Raw genomic sequence first — 21,306 nt, 5'->3', positions numbered from 1 at the left:
AAAATAATTCTGTCCAAAAATTTCCAGTGAAAATAGGATCTCTGTCGCTTACAATAATCTTTGGATTTCCACGTAGCTTTTGAATTATTTCCATAAATGAAGTAGCCATTGTACTGGCTTTAAATGGATGAGATAATGCACAAAAATGTACATACTTGGTAAGTCTATCAATTACCACCATGATGACACTCTTTCCTTTGGATTGGGATAAACCTGTGATAAAATCCATTGAAACCTCCTCCCAACGTTGACTTGGAATGGATAAAGGTTGTAATAGACCTGGGGTCTTATTTGTCTCAACTTTATTTTGTTGGCAAACCAAACATTCTACCACAAACTTTTGAATGTCAGATTTAAGGCCATCCCAAAAAATATCCTTCTTAACCCTGTGATAAGTTAAAAAAAATCCTGAATGCCCTCCTAAGGGACAGGTGTGCAATTCCAGAAGAACATTTTGTTTGAGTTGGGAATTCTTACAGAGGTATAAGTGATCTTTGTACCATAACGAATCATTTTTCCAGCTAAATGTATCAAATGTACTGGGATCTTGCTGCAACTTTTGAATGAGTTTCCACACTTCTTCATCATTCTTCCATTCATCCCTTGCTTCATTTATCCAATCTGGTTGGATAATAGAAATGGCACAAAGCAATGCTTCCACATCCTCATCCTTTCTTGAGAGTGCATTTGCAACAACATTTTTCTTCCCTTTTTTTGTAGATGATTTCAAAGTCATAACCCAACATATTTGTGACCCATTTTTGCTGCTCTTCTGAAGATAATCTTTGTTCTAAAAAGTATTTAAGACTATCATGATCTGTTTTTACCTTGAAGTGTCTTCCCATTAGGTAAGGTCGCCATTTCTTAAGTGCATGTAGTATTTCCAACATTTACTTCTCATAAATAGCTTTGTGTAAATACTTTCCTTTGATTGGAAGAATTTCAAAAACAATAGGTCTTTCTTCTTGCATTAAAACAACACCAATTCCATTTCCCGAGGCATCAGATTCCACAATAAACATTTTTGTGAAGTCTGGCATAGCTAAGACGGTGCTTGGCACATTGCCTCTTTAAGATGTTCAAAGGCTTTCGTTGCTTTTGGAGTCCAAGAAAATGCATCTTTCTTCAGTAATGTTGTTAGAGGTGCTGTTATTCTCCCAAAATTTTGAACAAACTTGCGATAATACCCTCTCAACCCAAGAAATCCTCACAACTACTTTATGGATGTGGGGATTTTCCATTCCTTAATGGCTTTAATTTTGCTAGGGTCTACCTTAACACCTTCATGAGATATAATATGACCCAAATATTCCACCTCTTGTACTCCAAAGAAACATTTGGAGGTTTTTTCATATAATTGTTTCTCCTCCAATAGTTTGAGCACTCTATCAACATGTTGAACATGATCCTTCCAAGACTTGTTGTAGATTAGTATATCATAAAAAAATACTAACACAAATTTTCTAAGGAAGGGTTTGAAAATTGAATTCATCAAACCTTGAAACGTAGAAGGCATTGGCATTGGTATGGCCAAAAGGCATGACCAAAAATTCATAATGACCCTCATGATTTTTAAATGTTGTTTTTGGAATGTCTTCAACCTTCATTCTGATTTGATGATATCCTGAACGAAGGTCCAACTTGGTGAAGTAAATTGCTCCATGCAATTCATCCAACAATTCACCAATGACAGGAATGGCAAATTTATCTTTAATAGTGAGCTTGTTGAGCTCCCAATAATCCGGACACATGTGCCATGATCCATCCTTCTTGTGCATCAATACTACTGGAGCAAAGAAAGAACTTTGACTAGGTTTAATTATACCAGCCTCTAGCATTTTTGCAACCATATGTTCAATTTCACTCTTTTGGGCATAGGGATATCTGTAAGGCCTGATGTTTGGAGGAACACTTCCTGGAATCAAATGAATAACATGATCATGATCACGAATATGTAGGAGGCCTTTGGGAGTCTCAAATACCTTGGAATGATTGTCCAAGACTTTTTGGAGATCTGGATAAATATATGATTTCAACGTGGGAACTTCTAGCGAACATAATTGTGCAATTACGCCGCGTTGCTATTTCTTTAGAAGCTTTGTCATGTCATTAGCGCTGATTATATTTCCCGGTTTCCATGTGATACCCCTTAATTCAACTTCCTTTCCTTCTAAAAAAAAAATCAAGAAAAGTTCTTGAAAATTAAAAGTTATCATACCCAAAGATTGTAGCCATTGGACTCCTAGTACAACATCAGCACCACCCATTGGAATGGAAAGCCTTGGACTATTCAACACATATTCTCCCATGGATAGCTTGACATTATGGCACTTTCCAGAGCAATTTATGGTTCCTCTATTTACAACCATCACTTGACACTCTGGTGCTAGATATAGGAAACAATTCAATTCCTTCGCTATCTTACAATGAATATAATTATGGGTACTGCCTGAATCAATCAACAATATTACCTTTTTCTTCTTGATATGTCCTTCTATATTGATAGTTTGAGGAGTGGTAATTCCGGCCAATGCATTACAAGATATGGTTAGATTCATTTCTTCTTCTTTAGGGTTTGTTCCTAGTGTGTATCCTCTTCTTTTGATGTTTCTTGTTACTTTTCTTCTTCCTCTTCACAATCTATGTAAAATAATTTCTTCTCAACACACTAATGACCTTTAGTGTATTTGTTATCACAATTGTAACAAAGCCTTTTGTTGTTTTTTCTTCCAATTGTTGTGGTGTCAACCTTGTAGGTTGTGGAAGGCTAGGGGCAACAACACTTCCACCTCTATAGTTGTGATTGGTAGGCTTCCTTGTTGCCATAATTTTGCTTTCAATTTTTCTTACCAACCTGAATGCCTTCTCCAATGAATCAGGTTCCCAAAGGTGAACCTCATGTTGGATGCTATCCTTTAAAGTACCTATGAACACATCAATCCTATGCTCCTCTGGAATATCTTTTACCCTTATATTCAATTTTTGGAAGTCCTCAATGTGCTTCACCATTGAACCCTTTTGTTTGAGATTTATCAATTGGCTAAAAAAAGTGTTGCTTTTTGTATCCTGATAATGTGCTATCATTTCTTCCGTAAAAATTGCCCAAGTGACAATTTTTTTACGAGAGAAAAGCCATCGATACCATACAAATTGATTGGGTTCCAAATATAAAGTCTCAATGCGTACCTTTTGTGTGTTTTGCACATTATGGAGATCAAAATATTGCTCCATCTATATTATCCATGTTACGGGATCCTTGCCATCAAACTTCCTCATATCGATCTTTGGAACATGGTGGGTCGTCAATCTAATGTTAGGGTCTATGAAATCATAGATAACATTTCTTTTGTTCTCATTATGAGTTTCCTCTACTACCTTTTCGCCATTAGGAAGTATTTCTTGTAGCAACTTTGCCAAACCTCCTTTCAAACATTCCATGTCTTTCTTCAAATCTTCAATGTTTACTTATAAACCATCCATCTTAGCTTCCACACCATTCATTTTAACTTCCATGCCTTTCTTTAAACCATCCATCTTAGCTTCTGTTACTTTCGTGAGAGTGAAATTTGTTGCATTTGGTCTCGTAATTTTGATATATCATGTTGCATTTCTTCCTCTTCTTCATGAGTCATGCTAGAGCTTTTAGGTTGCTTACTAGGTGTTTCCATTTTCTTTTTTCGGGGCATCAATTAATGATAATATGCTTCACTATGCCCTTTGAATTCCTTCAAACTAATTTTTCAAACCAAACTTATGAAAAATTTTAAAAATACTACACAACTTTTTTCGCTTTGTAGGAGTTCGATATTGAATCTGTTGTATCTCTGTAATTTCGGATCTCCAAGGTCTGAAATTTAGTCTTGAGGTAGCGCTATGAGTCCTCTTTCGAACCCTGCAAGTCTGATCAATATTGGATTATCCAAGTAAAAGTTATTCGAAATCTCCCAGGATGACCTGATTATAGACTATTTCAGTAGAGGGAACTTGTATGAAGTGCCACGTGTCACCCTTTCAACCTTCAGACCTGGAAATGATACAAATAAAACTGCAGTCTATCTTCTTTTTGTAAATGTTTACGAAATTTCGATCTGATGCTAAGAGAGAAAGTTATGACGATTTTCCCTAGGTCACCTGTTTGAGATATAATTTAGGAGCCTGCAAAAACCCTAACTTCCTTGGATCATATGTCCGAAAATATAGCGAGACAAGATCTGAAATTTGTACTCGAGGTTCAACAAGATTTAGGATCAAATGGGTTTTAATTTCAACTTCTGAAACTTCGTAGAAAAAAAGTTATAGCAAAAATTCCATGATGATCTATTTGAAGCAACGAAACCCTAGAATCCAAAGCTCTGATACCAAATGTTATGCAACCATCTCACAAAATAGAAGAAAAGATAGATCAACGACTTCAAAATCAGCCTCTTCGAGGGGGGGACCTCCTTTACATTACACAAATGAACAATTTGCTGATGATACAAATGACAAAGCCTCCTTTCTATATATAGGAGTCTAAGGGGTCATAATAGAATCAAAGCCGACATAACAATAATAATGTAAGGGCACAACAATAACAATAGTGGGCTTCTATGGGGCACAATAATAACAATATGGGGACAACATGGGCACAACAATAACAATAAGGGGCTACAATGACAATAATAATAAGGGAATACACTAGTATTACAGGGACCTAACATATAACATGGGATTCAAAGTTCAAATCCCCTAGGTTAGACCAACAAAAAAACATTACATATAATATTTTTTATATTAAAATCCATTAAAATTATAAAAATGATAATTTAAACTTATCAATATAATCTCATTAAAGAGTACTACTCTAGAGCTTATATAGATATAAATACACCGAAAATGGTCTATTGTACAACAAAATGAGACATCCGTAGCAACTAACAAAACTAATGAAAACTTGGAAACTTCTTTGGAAATATGGCTCCGAAGGAGGAGCACTAATATTCAGATTAGGGAACTTGATGAGAATATAGTTCGTAGAATTGTCAGATGGAGAGACCATCCAAGCTTGTTCCAAAATTTATTGCATGTCCCAAGTTAGGACGAAAGGGAACCAATTTCCTCCTCCATTTGACGGAGTTGTGCTCTTTGCTCAAGCAATATTTCCATTGTTGTGACCAAGATGGTTGCAATTAGATTGTATCAGAGTTGGAGCTGAAGGATTTCATCTCGCAAGCTTTGTATTTCGTGCTCTACTCTTCTTTATTGGTCACTTGAACTCATCCTTACACTCCTAATCTCGATATGAATTTGATTTCCTCTTAATGAATCAGGGGAACGACACTGTTATCACTCAGGGAAAACCCTAGCTGCAGGGAAAAACCCCAAGGTAACCTCAGAACCTCTTTTAGGTTAAAGTTGGCCCTTTAACCCGAAGAGGGATCTCTTCGTGAAACTCAACTACCCTATGATCACTGTAGTAGAAGGTTTTGTGCAATTGAGTTCAAGTGGCCGGATTTAGATCTATCAATGAAATTGGTTGAGTGATCTTCAAAACCATTGGGCATGGAGTCCAACTATTAAACAAATGAGGTCACAACTCCAATGAGAAGGTTGTACAAAGCATGAAAAGTCACAATTCCTTTGATTGTTTAGGTAATTTAGAAGAAAGATGTCTGAAGGAAAACAAAGTTTATAAATGACTAGAATAACAAAAAATTTAAGAGGAACATCAATGAAATCCAATCTCATAAACTAACATTCTCAAACATTGAAGAAGACAATTATATAACAGAGAAAATACTGACAGGGAGAAGTAACACATTAATTTCCTACTAACTGCTCATTAAACAATGTGAATACATTCAAGATTTTCTCAAATATATTTGGACTACAAGTGTTTTTCCAATAAAAGGCAACCTCATTTACATATTCATAAGCTGTTTATATAGTGCTTTACATAACAATTTGCAAAATAATAGTCATCACATAATTATAGAAACTGATTTATTTTAAATATCTTTCAAGTTCATGTATGCAAAGATAAACTTAAAAATATTTTGTCTTTCCGAGAATAACTATAGGAAAATATGCTTGTATTTTAGGTAAAATAAATATCTGGTCAATTGCCTCCCTTGAAAGTAGAATAGGTCCCTAAAGTGTAGTTTAGCATTTCTGCTAGCATAACAAGCCCCTCTGCAATAATCCATCAAAATTTCTCCTTTGTTTTTCTCATTCTTCTTCAATTCCGCTAGAAAATCTTTAGCCTTCAAATCTAGAAATTGGTTCATTAAGGCTGATCTTATGCCTTTAAATTTGGAGTGGTTGTAGTTGTTTTCACACAAGCTTGTTGACTGTCCATTCCAAACTATCATTCCCCTCTTTTCCTGTGACTTCAATAGTGACCAACTCATACACATTCATTTCTATGTTAGAGAAGTCTCTGCCTTATTGTTTCACCAATACTCCTCAACCTTTTGTGCTTGCTCCTTTGGCCTTTGTTTTGTTATATAACCGGACCAATGACTATCGGGTTAATGCCATATCAGAAGCCCTTTATAACGTGACTTAACACAAATTTCGATTTTATCTCGACTCCTTTTTCTTTAGCTCTTCCCTCATTTCTTCACCATAGGACCGAGGGATGTGACTTATTGCTTAGCCTAGAGGTGCTAAGGCATTTTGTTCACTGTCGGGAGCTATTTTCCTTTGTTAGCACCTGAGGTTCTTTGAGTCTTAATGACTGCGCGCCGACCCCAATATCAGAGCTCCCTCTCATCGAAACTTTCCAATCGAAGGATTTACTTTGGAGCTGCGATATTCCTCATCCTCCGATATGCGATCTTCGATATGACGTCATCACTGCCACGTGACACCTCATAAGTGGTGATATGTGTCACCTTGATTTTCCTCGGACCCCTCAAAATGCAAAAACTTCCTGCCACGTGTCCTTCCATACTTCCATGTCATGCTGATGTCAGATGCCACATAGTTTTATCAGAACCAATCATATGCCCACGCATCTTGCTAGAGGAGAGAGAAAATGTCTGTCCACCTCTGGTTTTGCGATGAAAATCCTTTGTTAACCTGTTTCGGCGTTCCCCTACAGTTTAACACTATTGGGGCTTTCTCGATGGTTTTAACACTATCAGGGCTTTCCCGGTGGTTTTAACACTATCAGAATTCGTATATTGCAACATTCTTAAGGCTGTCACTTTGAAAAAGCACCGATATGCAATTGCCGATGTGCCGATCGCTGATATGCGATCGTCGATATGCCATGGACCTCTAATGTGCGATCATTGATTTGTTGATCACTGATATGCTCTATACCTCCCGACATGCGATTTCCGATTTGCTGGATCACCGATATGCGATTTCCGATACGCTCTGGACCTTCAATATTCCTTCCTTTCAAAGGCTTCAAACCCTTAAACTTCAACATGCCATATATTTTGATCCAGGGGTCCATTTTTGGGCTTCCACATATTGTTGGAAAGCTTGTCCAGAGCACTTTACAATGGAGAGGGTCCGATGTAGATTTTGAGTCCTTCTGCTGCTTGGAAAATGATTGCAAAATTCTCTGCTTATTTACTCAGATTTCCAAAAAAATGTTGACAACCCTAATATCAAGAAATTTCCCTGTTTATTACAATTTTAAATACTGACACTACAACTGTCATCACTTTCCAAAAGAGATTTTAAAATGCAAAATTTTTATTGTGATAACAGACCCAAAGACTGAGCCAACACACTCCCCATCCAACTCTTGTCAACTCCATTTGTCAATGACAAATACCCCACATGTTGATTGTTCTTTGGACTATCCCAATCATAAAATTTCCAAACAATATTCTAGAGAAAACAACCAATAAGGAAAGCAAGTTTCCACAAACCCAAATCACTGACCGACAACTAGTTTCCAAAGAAGAGTTGTTTCAAGAACGAGAAGCAACATCACCCAAGGAAGAATTCCAGTCAAATAACAAACCTAAAAGGTTACACTAGTGAATTCTATCCTCACCAACTGCTCCGCTAGCAACAAGGATCAACCTCAAACTCCTTTGCCCCTCTTATTGCCATTGTTTATCTAATTGAACACCCCCCCATCTAATATGATAAAAAAAAATTGCCTTCGAGGAGGAAAATGCTACCTCATGTGGGCAAGAAATCTCTCACATCACAAAAGGAACGACTAAAGAACAAGCTAGAGCAAAAACATGATATCTCTTGTCAAATTTAGCGATCTATGACACCATCTATCTAGTTAATTTCCCAATTCATTCCCAATGGGATTGGGGGTGTGTGACAATTATGCCACCTTTTACCACCATTCAGCTATGCCATTCGAGCCATGAAGACACTTAGTTCTCCTCGTACAACTTTGTACTTCAAATGCATAAGCTAACTTCCTTGCTAATGTGTCTGGAGGAATGAATAAACCCAACCCTATATAGACTCTAGCCATTGCCACAATCTATTCATCATGTGCCAACCCAGATTGTGGGCACGAGAGGATTGCCATCACCCATTCCACTTGGGTCCAAACATTATGTTAAGGGATAGGGGAGTAGCCCTCCTTATTATTAATCACTAGGGTGCGAGGTTCCTAGCTAATGCTCCAATTCACAATGAGATCAATGTCCTTGTTATTAATACTTGAGACATGCCAAACACGGATTAGATCCTAACTTTTGATAATAGAGAGTATTATTTCCAAAAATGACTTGTAGTTTTAAAACCTTATAGAAAAACCAAGGAAGAAATGACGAATTAAAGTTTGAATCTCCCACTAATATTATTTTACTCGAATCTAAGAAAGAGATTCAAAAAAGCCACAAAAATAGACTTAAACTTAGTTATTTGTCACAAAAGATAATTCCACTTGTCTACGAAAACAAAAAAATCACCCTCTAAATTAACAATAACAAATAAATTATAAGATATTTTATAACCTTAAAAGATAAATGAAAAAAATCCATATAGCCCCAAGGGTTAGCTCAATCGGTCAAGTCGGGACCTCGCTAGATGGGAGGTCAGAAGATCAATTCTCGAAAGCTCTTGGGGTCAGGTCTTGCAGTAGGTCGAGGGGCGTCAGCCCAGATTTTTCTAATGGACGTAGCGCCACCCATTGACCGAAGGTGTTCAGCCGACCAGATTTTTCTAATGGACATAGCGCCCCCCGTTGACGGAAGGTGTTCAGCCGAGGGGCGTCAGCCCAAATTTTTCCAATAGACATAGCGCCACCCATTGACCGAAGGTGTCCGTAAACCACGCGCCAAAAAAATTTAAAAAATGAAAAAAATCCATATATCTATATTTAAAAATGGAATAAATATTTAACATTAAAATAAAATACTTTTACTTTCATTACTTATTTACAGGTAATAATTATGACATTTTTTTATCACTATGAGGAAAAAAAATAATACACGTATATTTAAAAATCACAATATTTAACATTTTTTAAAAAATAAAAAAAACTTTAAATATAGAGTTTCAATTCTAACATAACTTTAAAAGAAATAACATATTTTTAAATATGTATTTCGATATAATTCTAATTCAATTTTTAAGAGAATTAGCAACCCTTGTTTTTAAAAATGCCACATTCTTAGGGAAAAAACACGGCCCAATCGTAACCCCATCTTAAGCTGTCCTTATAAACCCGAAGCCATGTCCATTCTATGTTGAGCAGAAGAGAAAGGCATATACCCTGCACAGTGAGCAAACGAACAATAAACAATATTGATATCTCAGTATCAATGGAAAACGAGCAAACTCGTTCAGATAAAGGTCCGGAGAATTCCATTACCATTCTTGAGAACTCCAGTTTGGCAACAAATGAAGAAAAACCCACAGTTGCAGAGGAAAATCCCACTTCTGTGGTGGAGGATGCAGTTGTGGCAAGAACTGATGATACCATAAACATCCACATCAGTGAAAGCTCAGGACAAGCTGATGCCCTAGCAGCTATTAAAGATTCATGCTCGGGATCTCCTCCCACAGCAGATGCACTGAACCCAAATAGGAAAAGGCCCAGAGACCAGCCAGAAATGGCCAAGCCTGAACAACCACCAAATACAGAGCTAGAAATGGCTGAAAAAACACCAGATATAGAAGAAGAAGAAAATGCTACAAAGGTCGCAAAGATCACCGAAGAAGAAGATGGTGTAGAGGAAACGAGAGAAGAAGGGGTTGGCCCACGCCATCCAAAGCCCAAGAGGAGGAAAATAGCCATTTTTGTCGCATATTGTGGGGTTGGGTATCAGGGGATGCAGAGGAATCCAGGGGCTAAAACAATAGAGGGTGATTTGGAGGAGGCTTTGTTCAAGGCGGGAGCAATCTCAGAAGACCAGTATGGGGACCCCAGGAAAGTGGATTGGATGAGGTCTGCCAGGACAGACAAGGGGGTAAGTGCTGTTGGTCAGGTGGTTTCTGGGAGATTTTTCATAGACCCACCAGGGCTTGTGGAGAGAGTCAATTCCCATCTCCCGGAGCAGATTAGGGTGCTTGGATACAAGAGGGTGACTGCATCATTCAGTGCCAAGAAGTTCTGTGACAGAAGAAGGTATGAATATGTTATCCCTCTTTTTGCTTTGGATCCTTCTGCTCATAGGGATAGGGAGAGTGTTTTGGCTAGTGAAGGCAAGGAGGGTGCTCTAATCAAATGCTTAGAGTGCTCTGAGAGAGGCAGGAAGGTCCCTGGGCTCATGGGTAAAAAAAACGAACATGGCAAGGAGTTGGAAGCGGTGAATAATGGTGATTTGAATGAGACAACTTTGACAGAACGTGAACAGATAGAAAAGATTGTAGATATGCAAAATTCAGAAAAATCTGCCCTACAACAAAATGGATCGGTCACAGAAAATGATGATGCCAGTTGTGACAAGAACCCAAATGTGGAGACAACAGCATTGGTTTCCGAGTTGAATTTGGAAAAAGCTGTTCCCCAAGGAGTGTCTGAACTTGAGAACAGTTCACTAGGGCCAGCTCCTGAACCTGCCCATGCCATCTTTGAGAAGAACCCAAATGAAGGATTGAACTGCTCCCAGACAATAACATTGGTTTCTAATTCGAACTTGGAACAAACTTTGCCACAGGAAGGATCTGAAGTTAATAATAATTTGGCTCCGCAGAGCGATGGGGTACCTGTGAAGAGCAGCTTCCAATATGGAGAGAAGGAAAGGGATCGCTTCAACAGCATCCTGAAGCAGTTTGTTGGGACGCATAATTTCCACAATTTCACGAGCCGCATTAAAGCAGAAGATCCAGCTGCAAATCGGTACATTCTGTCATTTGAAGCCAGTGATGTTTTTACCATTAGTGGCATGGATTTTGTGAAATGCACAATTGTTGGTCAGAGCTTTGTGCTTCACCAGATACGGAAAATGATAGGCCTGGCTGTTGCAGTGATGCGAAATTGTGCGCCTGAGTCCATAATAGCCAGAGCTCTAAGAAAGTAAGTAGATTTTTGTTTCCCAGTTCTGAAAATTTGAAGGAATAAAATGATAGGGTTTATAAAGGAAGCACCAGTTAGCTGTTTTAATTTGTTGATCACTTGACTCTTTGACAGAAGAATTGTACCTAGTTTAGTTGGGTGTTTGGTTCTGCATGTTTTTAAGCCAATGGCGTTGTCAATCAAAAGCATATTCCTTTAATTTTTTTAATCTTTCTTTCTTCTTTTTGGGATTGTGTGCAATATCAATAGCAGGATGTCATTTTCATCTTGCCTAAATCTCATTTCTTAAACAAGTTTTTAACTTGTTTGGGGATTTCTGCTCAGGGATGTGAATATGAATGTGCCCACAGCTCCGGAGTTAGGGTTGTTTTTGGACGAGAGCTTTTTCCCTGCTTACAACCAGAAATGGCAAGCTACGCACGAGGATGTCTCTTTGAAAGAATTTGCGCAGCAAATAGTTGAGTTCAAGCAGAAGTATATTTATACTCACATAGCATCCACTGAAGTTAAGGATGGGGTAGTAGCCTTTTGGTTGCATTCGCTTAATCAGCGGAACTACCTAGAGTTTGCTGGTGAAAGGGAAGCAGAAAATGTTCAGAATGGGGCAGAACCTATTTCACTTAAAGAAAACATGGCTGACATGGAAGTGCTTGCAAATTAATTTATACCTATTACCAAGGCAAATTAGGTATCTCAATTTATGGTTCCTGCGTTTAACTGCTGTTTCTGTTTGCGAGAGAATTTCTTACCTGGCGAACCTGGTTTAAAAGCAGCGTAGATTTTCAACTGAATGCTTGGTTCATGGTTAACATTTTTGCAGCTCGCCATGTACTCTTTGCAGTTCTACTCTTCCTGCATACTTATTTTTCTTTCAGTTCTTTTGCTAGCTTTCTTTAGTGGCAATGCGAATTTATTTCTGTTTTTATGCTTTCTAAGGCTGATCGATATCTTACAGGCAAAGTAAAATGAGATTGCAAACCTATGTAAATGGGGAAGCGGAAAATTATAAAGAAGTTGAGCATTGGTTGTACGTTTTTTTGGCCAGGCTGTTGTTTACTTCACATTGCAACCATGCATATGAGTTCCATTATAATCATGATCAGACATTAGTGAACATGTGAGTCATTTCAGGAATGTTTTTGTTGTAGGTATTTGGAGTAAAAGATGTTGATTTTTGAAGAAGAGTATCTGAAGAGTGATATTTTCCCTTGGCCATGGATATTTTGACATCTACTGGCGCAACATCTACACACACTCCCCACAGCTTAAGCTCATGGCTTCTAACATACATGAGCTGCATGTGAAAAATGAATGAACTACTGGAATCATTTACTATAATAATGCATAAGAGTGCGGTACAGAATGTTATTTTGTTTTGATATGGAACTAATTACTTCATGTTGTATATTTCACCTCAGATTTTTCTGTCTTCTTCATGTTGTATATTTCACCTCAGATTTTTCTGTCTTCTTCATGTTGTATTGTAAAACATGACAATGAATGAGCTGGTCTCTGTTATTTTATTTTGCTGATTTTAACTAGAGTCAGGGTTTTAATTTCCTTAAGATTTTCAATAATTTTTACTCTGAAAGACGTAGATTTAAATATTTGGCACAGAGAAGACTCTGTATGAGGTTTTGTGGCACTTTGTTGTGTACATTTAATGGTGATAACTGAAGTATTTATGAACTCTTTTGTCCACTACATGATTACAAATGTATTACAGACCAAAACTCAAGCATAAAATAAATTATTTTTTTAATCAATACTGAAAATTTGAATGCATCTTAAGTGGTTGTTGTGGATGCTGGCTGACTTTGAAGTATAGGGAGATTCTTCTGTTATTGAAAATGGAGATTGTCATATCAAATGTCATTTTGTTTATGCTTCATTTTTTGGTGTTTAAATGTCGTCTTCAGCTATTTGGATACCCTGTTATCTTAACAATGAACAAATGAGCAGTTAGGGAGGGACTTTCTCTTTTTTTTCCAGCGCAAAAAAAGCGGTATTTGTATTAATAAGAGGAAAATATGATAGTTACAATATACCAGTAAAATAGCATGGGTGTTTTGCCATTTCTTGATTTAATTATAAGAGTAAGGAAGCATGGTGTTTGGCTTATCAGTAATGGGGACTTGATTATTTCATAGTAAATAAAAAAGAAGTAAAAAGATGCAAGCACTGAATGTATTAGGATATCGGCAGTTACATCATCTGTGTAATTAGCAGTCTCCAGTTGTACGTGGAATGTGAAGCAATGTTTGGATTACATTCTTGTTTTCTAAACATAGAACTGTTTCCCTTTTGTATCCCTTATGACAGAAGTCGAGGGTTTGCTTAATCAGAAATAAAGGTGACATGCTTGAAGTCTCTAAAATCTATGTTACCTTGGTTGAAAGGGAATGTGGTAAGAAGGGTAAGAAGGTGAATTGCTTTAGGAAGTGACAATGTCGGTGAGTATTGTTCCAAAGAGTAAGTATTTTGGCAACTCTTAGGGTATTATTGTGAAAGAAAAAGATCGTTCCACATACTTTTTAGCAAAACGATATTGTAGAGGGAATAAATCAAACCTTCATGGAGAAAGCACATGTTGTGAAAGATATGTTGGTTAGAGTAAAAGCTGTTGCAATTAAATGATTGCTATAACAAATAATTGGACCAGGAGACCACCTAGTTTGTTTCACATTTCAAGGTTTTTGAGTATGAGGCTTACATGCATATACTTAAAGTGAACAAGAAAAGCTTAAAAACAAATCAACGAAGTGTTTTTATTGGATATTTAGAAGTCAACGCATACAAGTTGGGGATTTTGTTTTGAGCAACGATATACCATAGTTGGAATGTGATCTGTTAGGAGGAGAAATCATGTGAACATCAACATGAAGAATTTTTATGGGTAAAAAATGTACATGTAGCTATTCCAAAATTTCCAATTGTATATTGAAGATAAAGTAGAACAATTGTCAGAGGAGTTGGACACAAATTCAAGAGAGAGGAGGTGAAAATGTGTGAGCAGAAAATTTGCCATTAGGGCCAAATGAAAATGAGCATCCTAAATGTGATCAACTTAATAAGGTGAAGACTATAAAGAGGAACCTTAATGAGTGAAACAACTTTGACAAGGATGGCTATGATCTAATTAATTTTAATCCTCCTTGTTTAGTTTTGCAAGGGTGATGAGAAAAAAATGTTAAGAGGCTTTTAATTGTGACGAGCCTCACTAGAAGGAAGCCATAGAGAAGGAGGGCCTTTGGAGTAGAACCAAACTCAAAATCATTGGGATTTGCCTAAAGGTGTTAGTTGGATGTAAATGGTTGTTAAAGAAGTATAATGTAGATGGTTCTATGGGGTGGTATATGGTTTGATTAGTAGTAAAGGAATATTCTTAATTAAAGGATGTTGATATGAGAAGACCTCCTAGGGTCAAAATGGCCTCCATTAGGTCATTGTTAGCATTAGTAGTGGGGTATGATTTGGAAGTGGAGTAAATGGATGTGATACAACATTTCTTCATGGTGAGCTTAAAGAAGAAATCTTAAAAGAGCAATTAGAAGGATTTGTTGTAGAAGGGAGAGAAGACATGGTGTGTTGGTTGAAGAGATCATTGTATGATTTGAAGTCGTTCCTATGATTATAGTACCAATTGTTTGACAAATTTGTTGTGGGTTCGTAAGAAGTGAGGTAGATCATTGTGTTTACATCAAGCAAGAAGGTAATACCTTCATTACTTTGGTCTTATATTTTGATGATATTATTTTATTAGGGATTGTAAGCAACTAGTAAAGGGCATTGTGCCCCAATTGTCCCATGAGTTTGACATGGACTTAGGTGAGTTGCACTATTGTTTGAGAATTGAGGTGAAAACTAACACCCAAAATTGGGTGTTGTAATTCAATGAAAGAAAGTATGAAAATGGGTTCCCAAGCCTCCCCAATGCTTTGTCTCCTACAAAGACCTGGGGGATTAATATCCAATTGGTTTCTATGATGGGGACTCGACTGGGGGTCTGTGTAGATGTGGTGCTTTTATCAATCTCTGCCCTTCTTGTGCATATCGTTTCTTTTGGTATAGAGGGTCTGGATCCAATTGTAGGGTTGAGGTTGTGGCGCTGTGGGGGGTGCTCCATTGTGCTATTTGGCTAGCTATTGACAGGATCAAGGTTGTCGGGGACTCGAAGATGGCCATTGAATGGGTCTAGGGGAGAAACTCTATTCATTAGGGGAATTTTGAGGTCTAAAATGGGCCTCCTAAGAAAAATGTACAACCAAAATAAACTTTATAAGAACCAGTAGGATTCAAGATGATGATGCCAACCATGGGGGATGATTCACCATTTTTGGAGTAAAAAAGTAAAAGATTAAAAAATAATAAAATAATAAAGCGATTTTTTCAACTCGTATTTTCAACTTATCTCCTTAAGGTTTTATTCAAATTTCGAGTGGAAGTACTCGTTGGATGCAAAATTTAATTCCTCATCCAAGGAGTACCCATGTTGCATACTTTCGATGGACCCTTCTACACGAAAAATGACAAATACATGAAAAAATGTTATTGCAATCACGTTTTTCATGTATTTCTCATTTTTCGCGTAGTGGGGTCCATAAAATATATGCAACATTGGTACTCCTTGGATGATGAATCAAATTATGCATCCAACGAGTGTTGTCACTCGAAATTTGAGTAAACCCATAGGGAGATAAGTTGAAAATATGAGCCGAAAAAATAGTTTTTGCTTTTTTTCCCTCTAAAATTGATGATGTAATCTAATTTTATTTTATTATTTCTATTATTATTTCATAATTTCCTTAGGATTAGACCTCAAATTTCCTGTAATGGAGGTCCCTCCCCATCACCATTTGATGGTTAATATCTTGTCTATGCTGCCATCTTCCCTCAACATCCAATTCCATCATGTGTATCAAGAGAAAAATCTGGAGGTGGATGCCCTCTCCAACTGTGGGTTTCTCTACAATCAGGGTTGATGTTTTTTGAAATCTTGGACAACATAACTGTTTGTGTTTTGGGCTCCTTTGCGATCTAGCATGCGCTGGTTGTCTTTTTGCTCTGATTTCTTTGTCATGCGTCCGAGGTGATTTTGTATTCCTTCTTTCTTACTTGGACTAGATCAGGGTACTTATTGTTTTGATGTATTGGAGCTCCTCCTTGGATCCTCAGATTATCACTGATCCATTTTTGGTCTTGGTTGAGCCTCAATAGAATATCCATAATTCAGATGCCAGACATATTTGATCCAAGATCTTTTACTTATGGTTGCATCAGAATTACATGAAACAAAGCTTATTAACCATGGAACTTTAAAGCACATAAAACAATGTGGAAATAACACGATAAGCAAGAAACCATGACACAAATTTGATTATGGAGTTTATCCAATTCGGACTACGTCTCCGGCCCTATTCAATAGTGGGGAGGCCTTCTTTCATTAAGTGACATAAAAAGAGATAAAAGTACAAGCAATATTTAATTACAATTCTTATACCTCCAAGCTGGAAGATGGACGAAGAATGGAGAGCCTAGCCTCAGAAACAGACAATACCACTGAAATTCTAGTGAAAAATTGTGAAAAACACCTATCCGAACACCCAATTCAGATAATCGGGCTTTCTGCACCCTCTTGGAACCTTCCTATTGCTCAAGGCAAGGTTCTGGCCCCTGCTGCTAGGGCGGGTTACTACTGTGTACAATGTTCTGAACTATCGGCCAACCTCCTCCTTTTTCCTGTGCGGACCGTCCCATATATATAACTTGATCGACCGACTCTTCAATTTCGGGCAGTTCCTAACAGATGACAAATTTAGCGGGCGGGCATTTCCAACAGAGATTCTTGCGCCATGAATAGTACGCAGGTAACAAAACTTGTTTAAACATAGAAAAATAACTTTAACACCGTTTTCACACGAATCGACGTATTCCCTGAATCCCGACGGCTTTATCGGCACTGATAACCCATCGACGCAGAGATCGCAAATCGCAATCAACGTTTCAATCAACGGACAGACTCAAGCCTTTACAACAAGCACCATGCGATAACAACAAACCCAATAGGCTATTAAACACAATACATAATATATCGGGTCTGGAAGTCTCATCGCAAATCGCAATTGGCGGGAGCCAAAGGTTGGTACTCTATGCAACTGCTTCCCTTTGCAAAATGCGATTGCGATATCACAAATCGCAACCTGACTCTGCAATTGCGATATATGCATCACAACTTGGCTTGCTCTTGGGGCCGATTCTTTAATTCTTCCCCTCCTTGCGATATGCGATTGCGATTTATCGCATCACAACTCGGTAGTGTTGGGGGCCGATTTTCTTACGCTACGACCTCTTCCTTCTGCGATTTGCGATATGCGGGACCAATGGTGGCTTGCTATTTGGTGCTTCCCCATTCACTGAGAGTTTTGCTACGTCACTTCCTCCTGCCACCTGTCCAAGTCAAACTTGACCTTTGACTTGCTCTATCTTCTTCATATGGACTCGGATTTGAGTGTCGTTCGCACCGTTAGAATCAGGATGACGAGCACTTCGATCCGATGCTAAGTTTAAAGAGTTTCTACCACTTTGAGTTTTGAGCTTTCTTACCATGCCACTAGTACATTTTAGAGATCCACCTGGATCAATATTTCTCTCATGTATCTCCAGAGATGTACGCTGTTGATGATCCTCTCTTTTCCTCAAAGTTATGTAAACTCATCTTTTTAATTAATGAAGGACATTTGTTTTTTTTGGTGAAAAAAAAACATATTTGAGCTCTTTAAGATGGATAAATGAAAATTGACTTGCACTCCATCTCAAGTGGGAGTGTTCTCATTGATTAATGCAACCTAAGAATAGATGTGAGTAAAAGGAGATGGAGAAAATGTGAAATACTAGTGTGGTTGGTAGCCATATGCATGTAGCATTGTGTACAAGACTAGATATTGCACACATATGGGAGTTGTAAGTAGCTACATGGTGAATGTAGAGAGGGATCATTGGACCACTAGTAAGAGGATATGCAACGATCATTGCTATTTGTTGTCAGGGAAACAGAAGCAGGAATACCTAGAGGCATGGGTTTGTTGATTTTGAATGGGCAAGAGATGTGGAATTCACAAAGTCCATTGGTGTGTACATATTAATGTTGTTTGAAGATGTTGAGAGTTGGAGTACTAGGCAACAAGTGGTTTCCCATTTCACTATTAGAGAAAAGTACATTGCAAATTTAGTGGCTTCCAAGAAAGGTTTTTGGTTTCAACAATTAGTAGAGATATTGAGCTTCAACATGGGCTTATGCCTATTTGTTGTGGCAATCATAGTGCAATTGCTTTGGAAAAGAATCCCAAGTTTCATCCATGGACAAATCATGTAATTTTGGCATTCCACTACACTAGAGAGGTGGTGGAGTCAAGTGAGGTCACTATACTCAAGGTCAAGGCTCAGTTAATGCGTTAATGTATTCAAATAAGGGAATGGATTAATCAAAAATTGCTTGGTGTCGAGGTAAGGTAAAGATTTAACTTTGGTCGATGTAATTACTAAGTGGAAGATTGTTACGATATTGTTGATTCATTTGTGTAATTATCAATGTCAATTTGTATATGGAATATGAAATAATCTTTGGATTAGATTCTTGTTTTTCAGAAGCAATGTTGTTCCTCAATTGTATCCTTGATTTTAGAGATAATGGTTGTCATTATATCTTTACATTCTTTATAGAAGAAAAGAGAACATAACATATAATGATTTGTTCCTAGAGAATAAAAAGTTTCTTTATTGTTGTGTATGATGCTATGTTGTTGTTGCTTTTTTAGTTGAATATTCTTTTCCATTTGTTGTAGGTTGCTCATAAGGTTTAACAAACAAATGGTGAATATGTTTAGAGAAGTTAAGTTGGGGTCTTAAAATATGATGAATTGCCTAGTGAAAAAAATTAGATGTTTGGTTCATTTTCTAGTCCATGTCATGTATGATATGATCCATTCCCTTTTTCATTGAAATTAGATTTTGTTATTTTTCAAACTGTAACTATAAATTTTATATTATAAATATGCATGGAAATGCAATAGTACATCAGAGATTAAAAGTTTGCTTTATAGGATCTATGAGTCAAACTATTTCAGATTAGGCCAAGCATGACTCAAAATTTCTCAAGATTTTTAACATAAATACTCTCCAAAAATTCCTTAAAAATAGACAAAATTTACATTCCAAGAAATATCAGGGCTATATCTTGGCGTCTTTGAAATTGGATCCTAGTCCATCTTATCTAGATCTTAGTCTGCAGGTTCATTAATATCGTGAACCTTTAAACTCTTCATGTTCATGGAATTAGTTCAGTGAGAAGGGTCTTTATTGTTCTTGGAAAGTTGCATTTTGATTTCTTCCATTTGGGCTCTTATGAACCCCATCTCATCCTCAAAAATTTTTCAATTGAGATTTGTGTTCTATGATCTGCTCCATGGTCAATAATAAATAATAAACTAATTGGTTATAACAAAGCTTAAGGCTTAGAATGTCAGTGGCTTCATCCTCCTCTTCTTCTTGCATCCCTTCAAGATTCTGTTGCACATAAGTTATTGATGCAAATGTAGCACTGTCATTGATGTCAAATGAGGCTCCGATTATCGAGCAACAAAGGGTTGTGCAGAGCGTTGGAATGAATTGATGTCAAAAGAGGCTCCGATGATCGAGCATCAGAGGGTTGTGTAGGGCGTTGGAACGAATTGATGTAAAAGTAGGTCCTGATGATTGAGCAACATAGGTCAAGCAGGGTGTTGGAACAAAATTTGGTCCTTCCACAACATGCCTACATGGAACACATTTTGGTGTTTTCACGGCATGCCCACACAAGAATGGAACAAAAAAATGGTATTTTTACAAGAATTGATCTTGAGAAGATCAACAACTTAGATTTGTATTGGGCTTGCAACATGCACAAAGGTTATAGTGTTGTTGTGTAGGCGATGGATCCACTAGCTGAGAATGCCTCGATCCAACAAAATAGATATGTATTGAGCTCACACATGTGTCATAGTTGAAGCAGGGGTGTGCACCTGATTAAATGTCCAGTATGATATGGCAACATTATGATGTGGCACCATGCGGACAATTGGTGGCCGATCCGATGATGTGGCAACAATGGTAAGTGACATGTGGTATGAAAAAATTAAGTTTTGGCCAATTGATTAGATGATTGGTGAGTGACATGTGGTAGGTACATGTTAGCACTCAAACACGTGGCAATCACTTATTGGTTGTAGCAAATGACATGGAAGGTGTAGTGGCAGGTGCCTTGGTAGATGGTGTAGCAATGGTGGGTCTCATACTGGGGTACGCACTTGGCACTGGAGTCCACTGTTGCAATTTTTTCGTCTCAAAGATGTACGAAAAGAACCCACTTTAGATTGTGGATGACAAACAATCTTAATAATATAAATGGCTGCTAAACATTGTAGATATGCAGCCATTGATAGAAACAAAACCTGCCAAAATTCTGATCTATGCCACAATCAGAGTTAAACAACAAAAAGAAAGAGTAATAACTCCAATCATCCAATGAAAACCAGATATATAAAGAATAGTTTTATTATAACACATGTGAAGGGAACAAATAAATGTTACCAGTCTCTCTTTATGGGATGGGTTCTTGGCTATCTTCAAACGTTTTCAGCTTGTGTAGAGTTTCTCTCCTCTATAATGTGTAAACCCAACAAATAATGGTGTGTGACAATGAAAATAATCAGAGTTACAATAGTGAGTGCAACAATGAAAATAATCAAAAGTGAATAATGAATGGAAAACCCTTCTATTTATAACAAAATATTGAGTTATCCTTGAATAATGAGCAATAATAAAATAATATTGAT

General features: G+C 37.3%; 1 protein-coding gene across 5 annotated transcripts; it reads left to right on the top strand.

The window, feature by feature from the left end:
* Positions 1-9,607: 9,607 nt before the first annotated feature.
* LOC149179719 (tRNA pseudouridine synthase 1-like) lies at positions 9,608-12,978 on the top strand. Of its 5 annotated transcripts, XR_016256867.1 has the most exons (4): positions 9,608-11,437; positions 11,762-12,125; positions 12,393-12,464; positions 12,586-12,978. XR_016256867.1 is itself a non-coding variant. In XM_089415764.1 (3 exons), exons 1-2 carry the CDS (start codon positions 9,663-9,665, stop codon positions 12,096-12,098), a joined length of 2,112 nt encoding a protein of 703 aa, XP_089271890.1. In that variant the 5' UTR covers positions 9,608-9,662; the 3' UTR covers positions 12,099-12,125; positions 12,586-12,978. The 5 variants fall into 5 exon arrangements, 3 of the variants coding, with proteins under 3 accessions (XP_089271890.1, XP_089271889.1, XP_089271888.1); XR_016256866.1 differs by having other exon boundaries at positions 11,762-12,464; XM_089415764.1 differs by lacking the exon at positions 12,393-12,464.
* The last annotated feature ends 8,328 nt before the right edge of the window (positions 12,979-21,306 follow it).

The sequence above is a fragment of the Pinus tabuliformis genome, chromosome 3_2 (assembly GCF_031772625.1).
Source record: "Pinus tabuliformis cultivar Carrire ecotype Pingquan chromosome 3_2, CPIR1, whole genome shotgun sequence".
Taxonomy (NCBI): Eukaryota; Viridiplantae; Streptophyta; class Pinopsida; order Pinales; family Pinaceae; genus Pinus; species Pinus tabuliformis.
The sequence above is the reverse complement of the archived record's forward strand: the minus strand, read 5'-3'. Positions and strand labels throughout refer to the sequence as shown.

Bases quoted from the DNA above. Each gene is read 5' to 3' on its own strand.
- LOC149179719 (XM_089415764.1), top strand. From the start codon at position 9,663: ATGTTGAGCAGAAGAGAAAGGCATATACCCTGCACAGTGAGCAAACGA. The intron at 11,438-11,761 runs GTAAGTAGATTT...ATTTCTGCTCAG, and splicing joins ATAGCCAGAGCTCTAAGAAA to GGATGTGAATATGAATGTGC.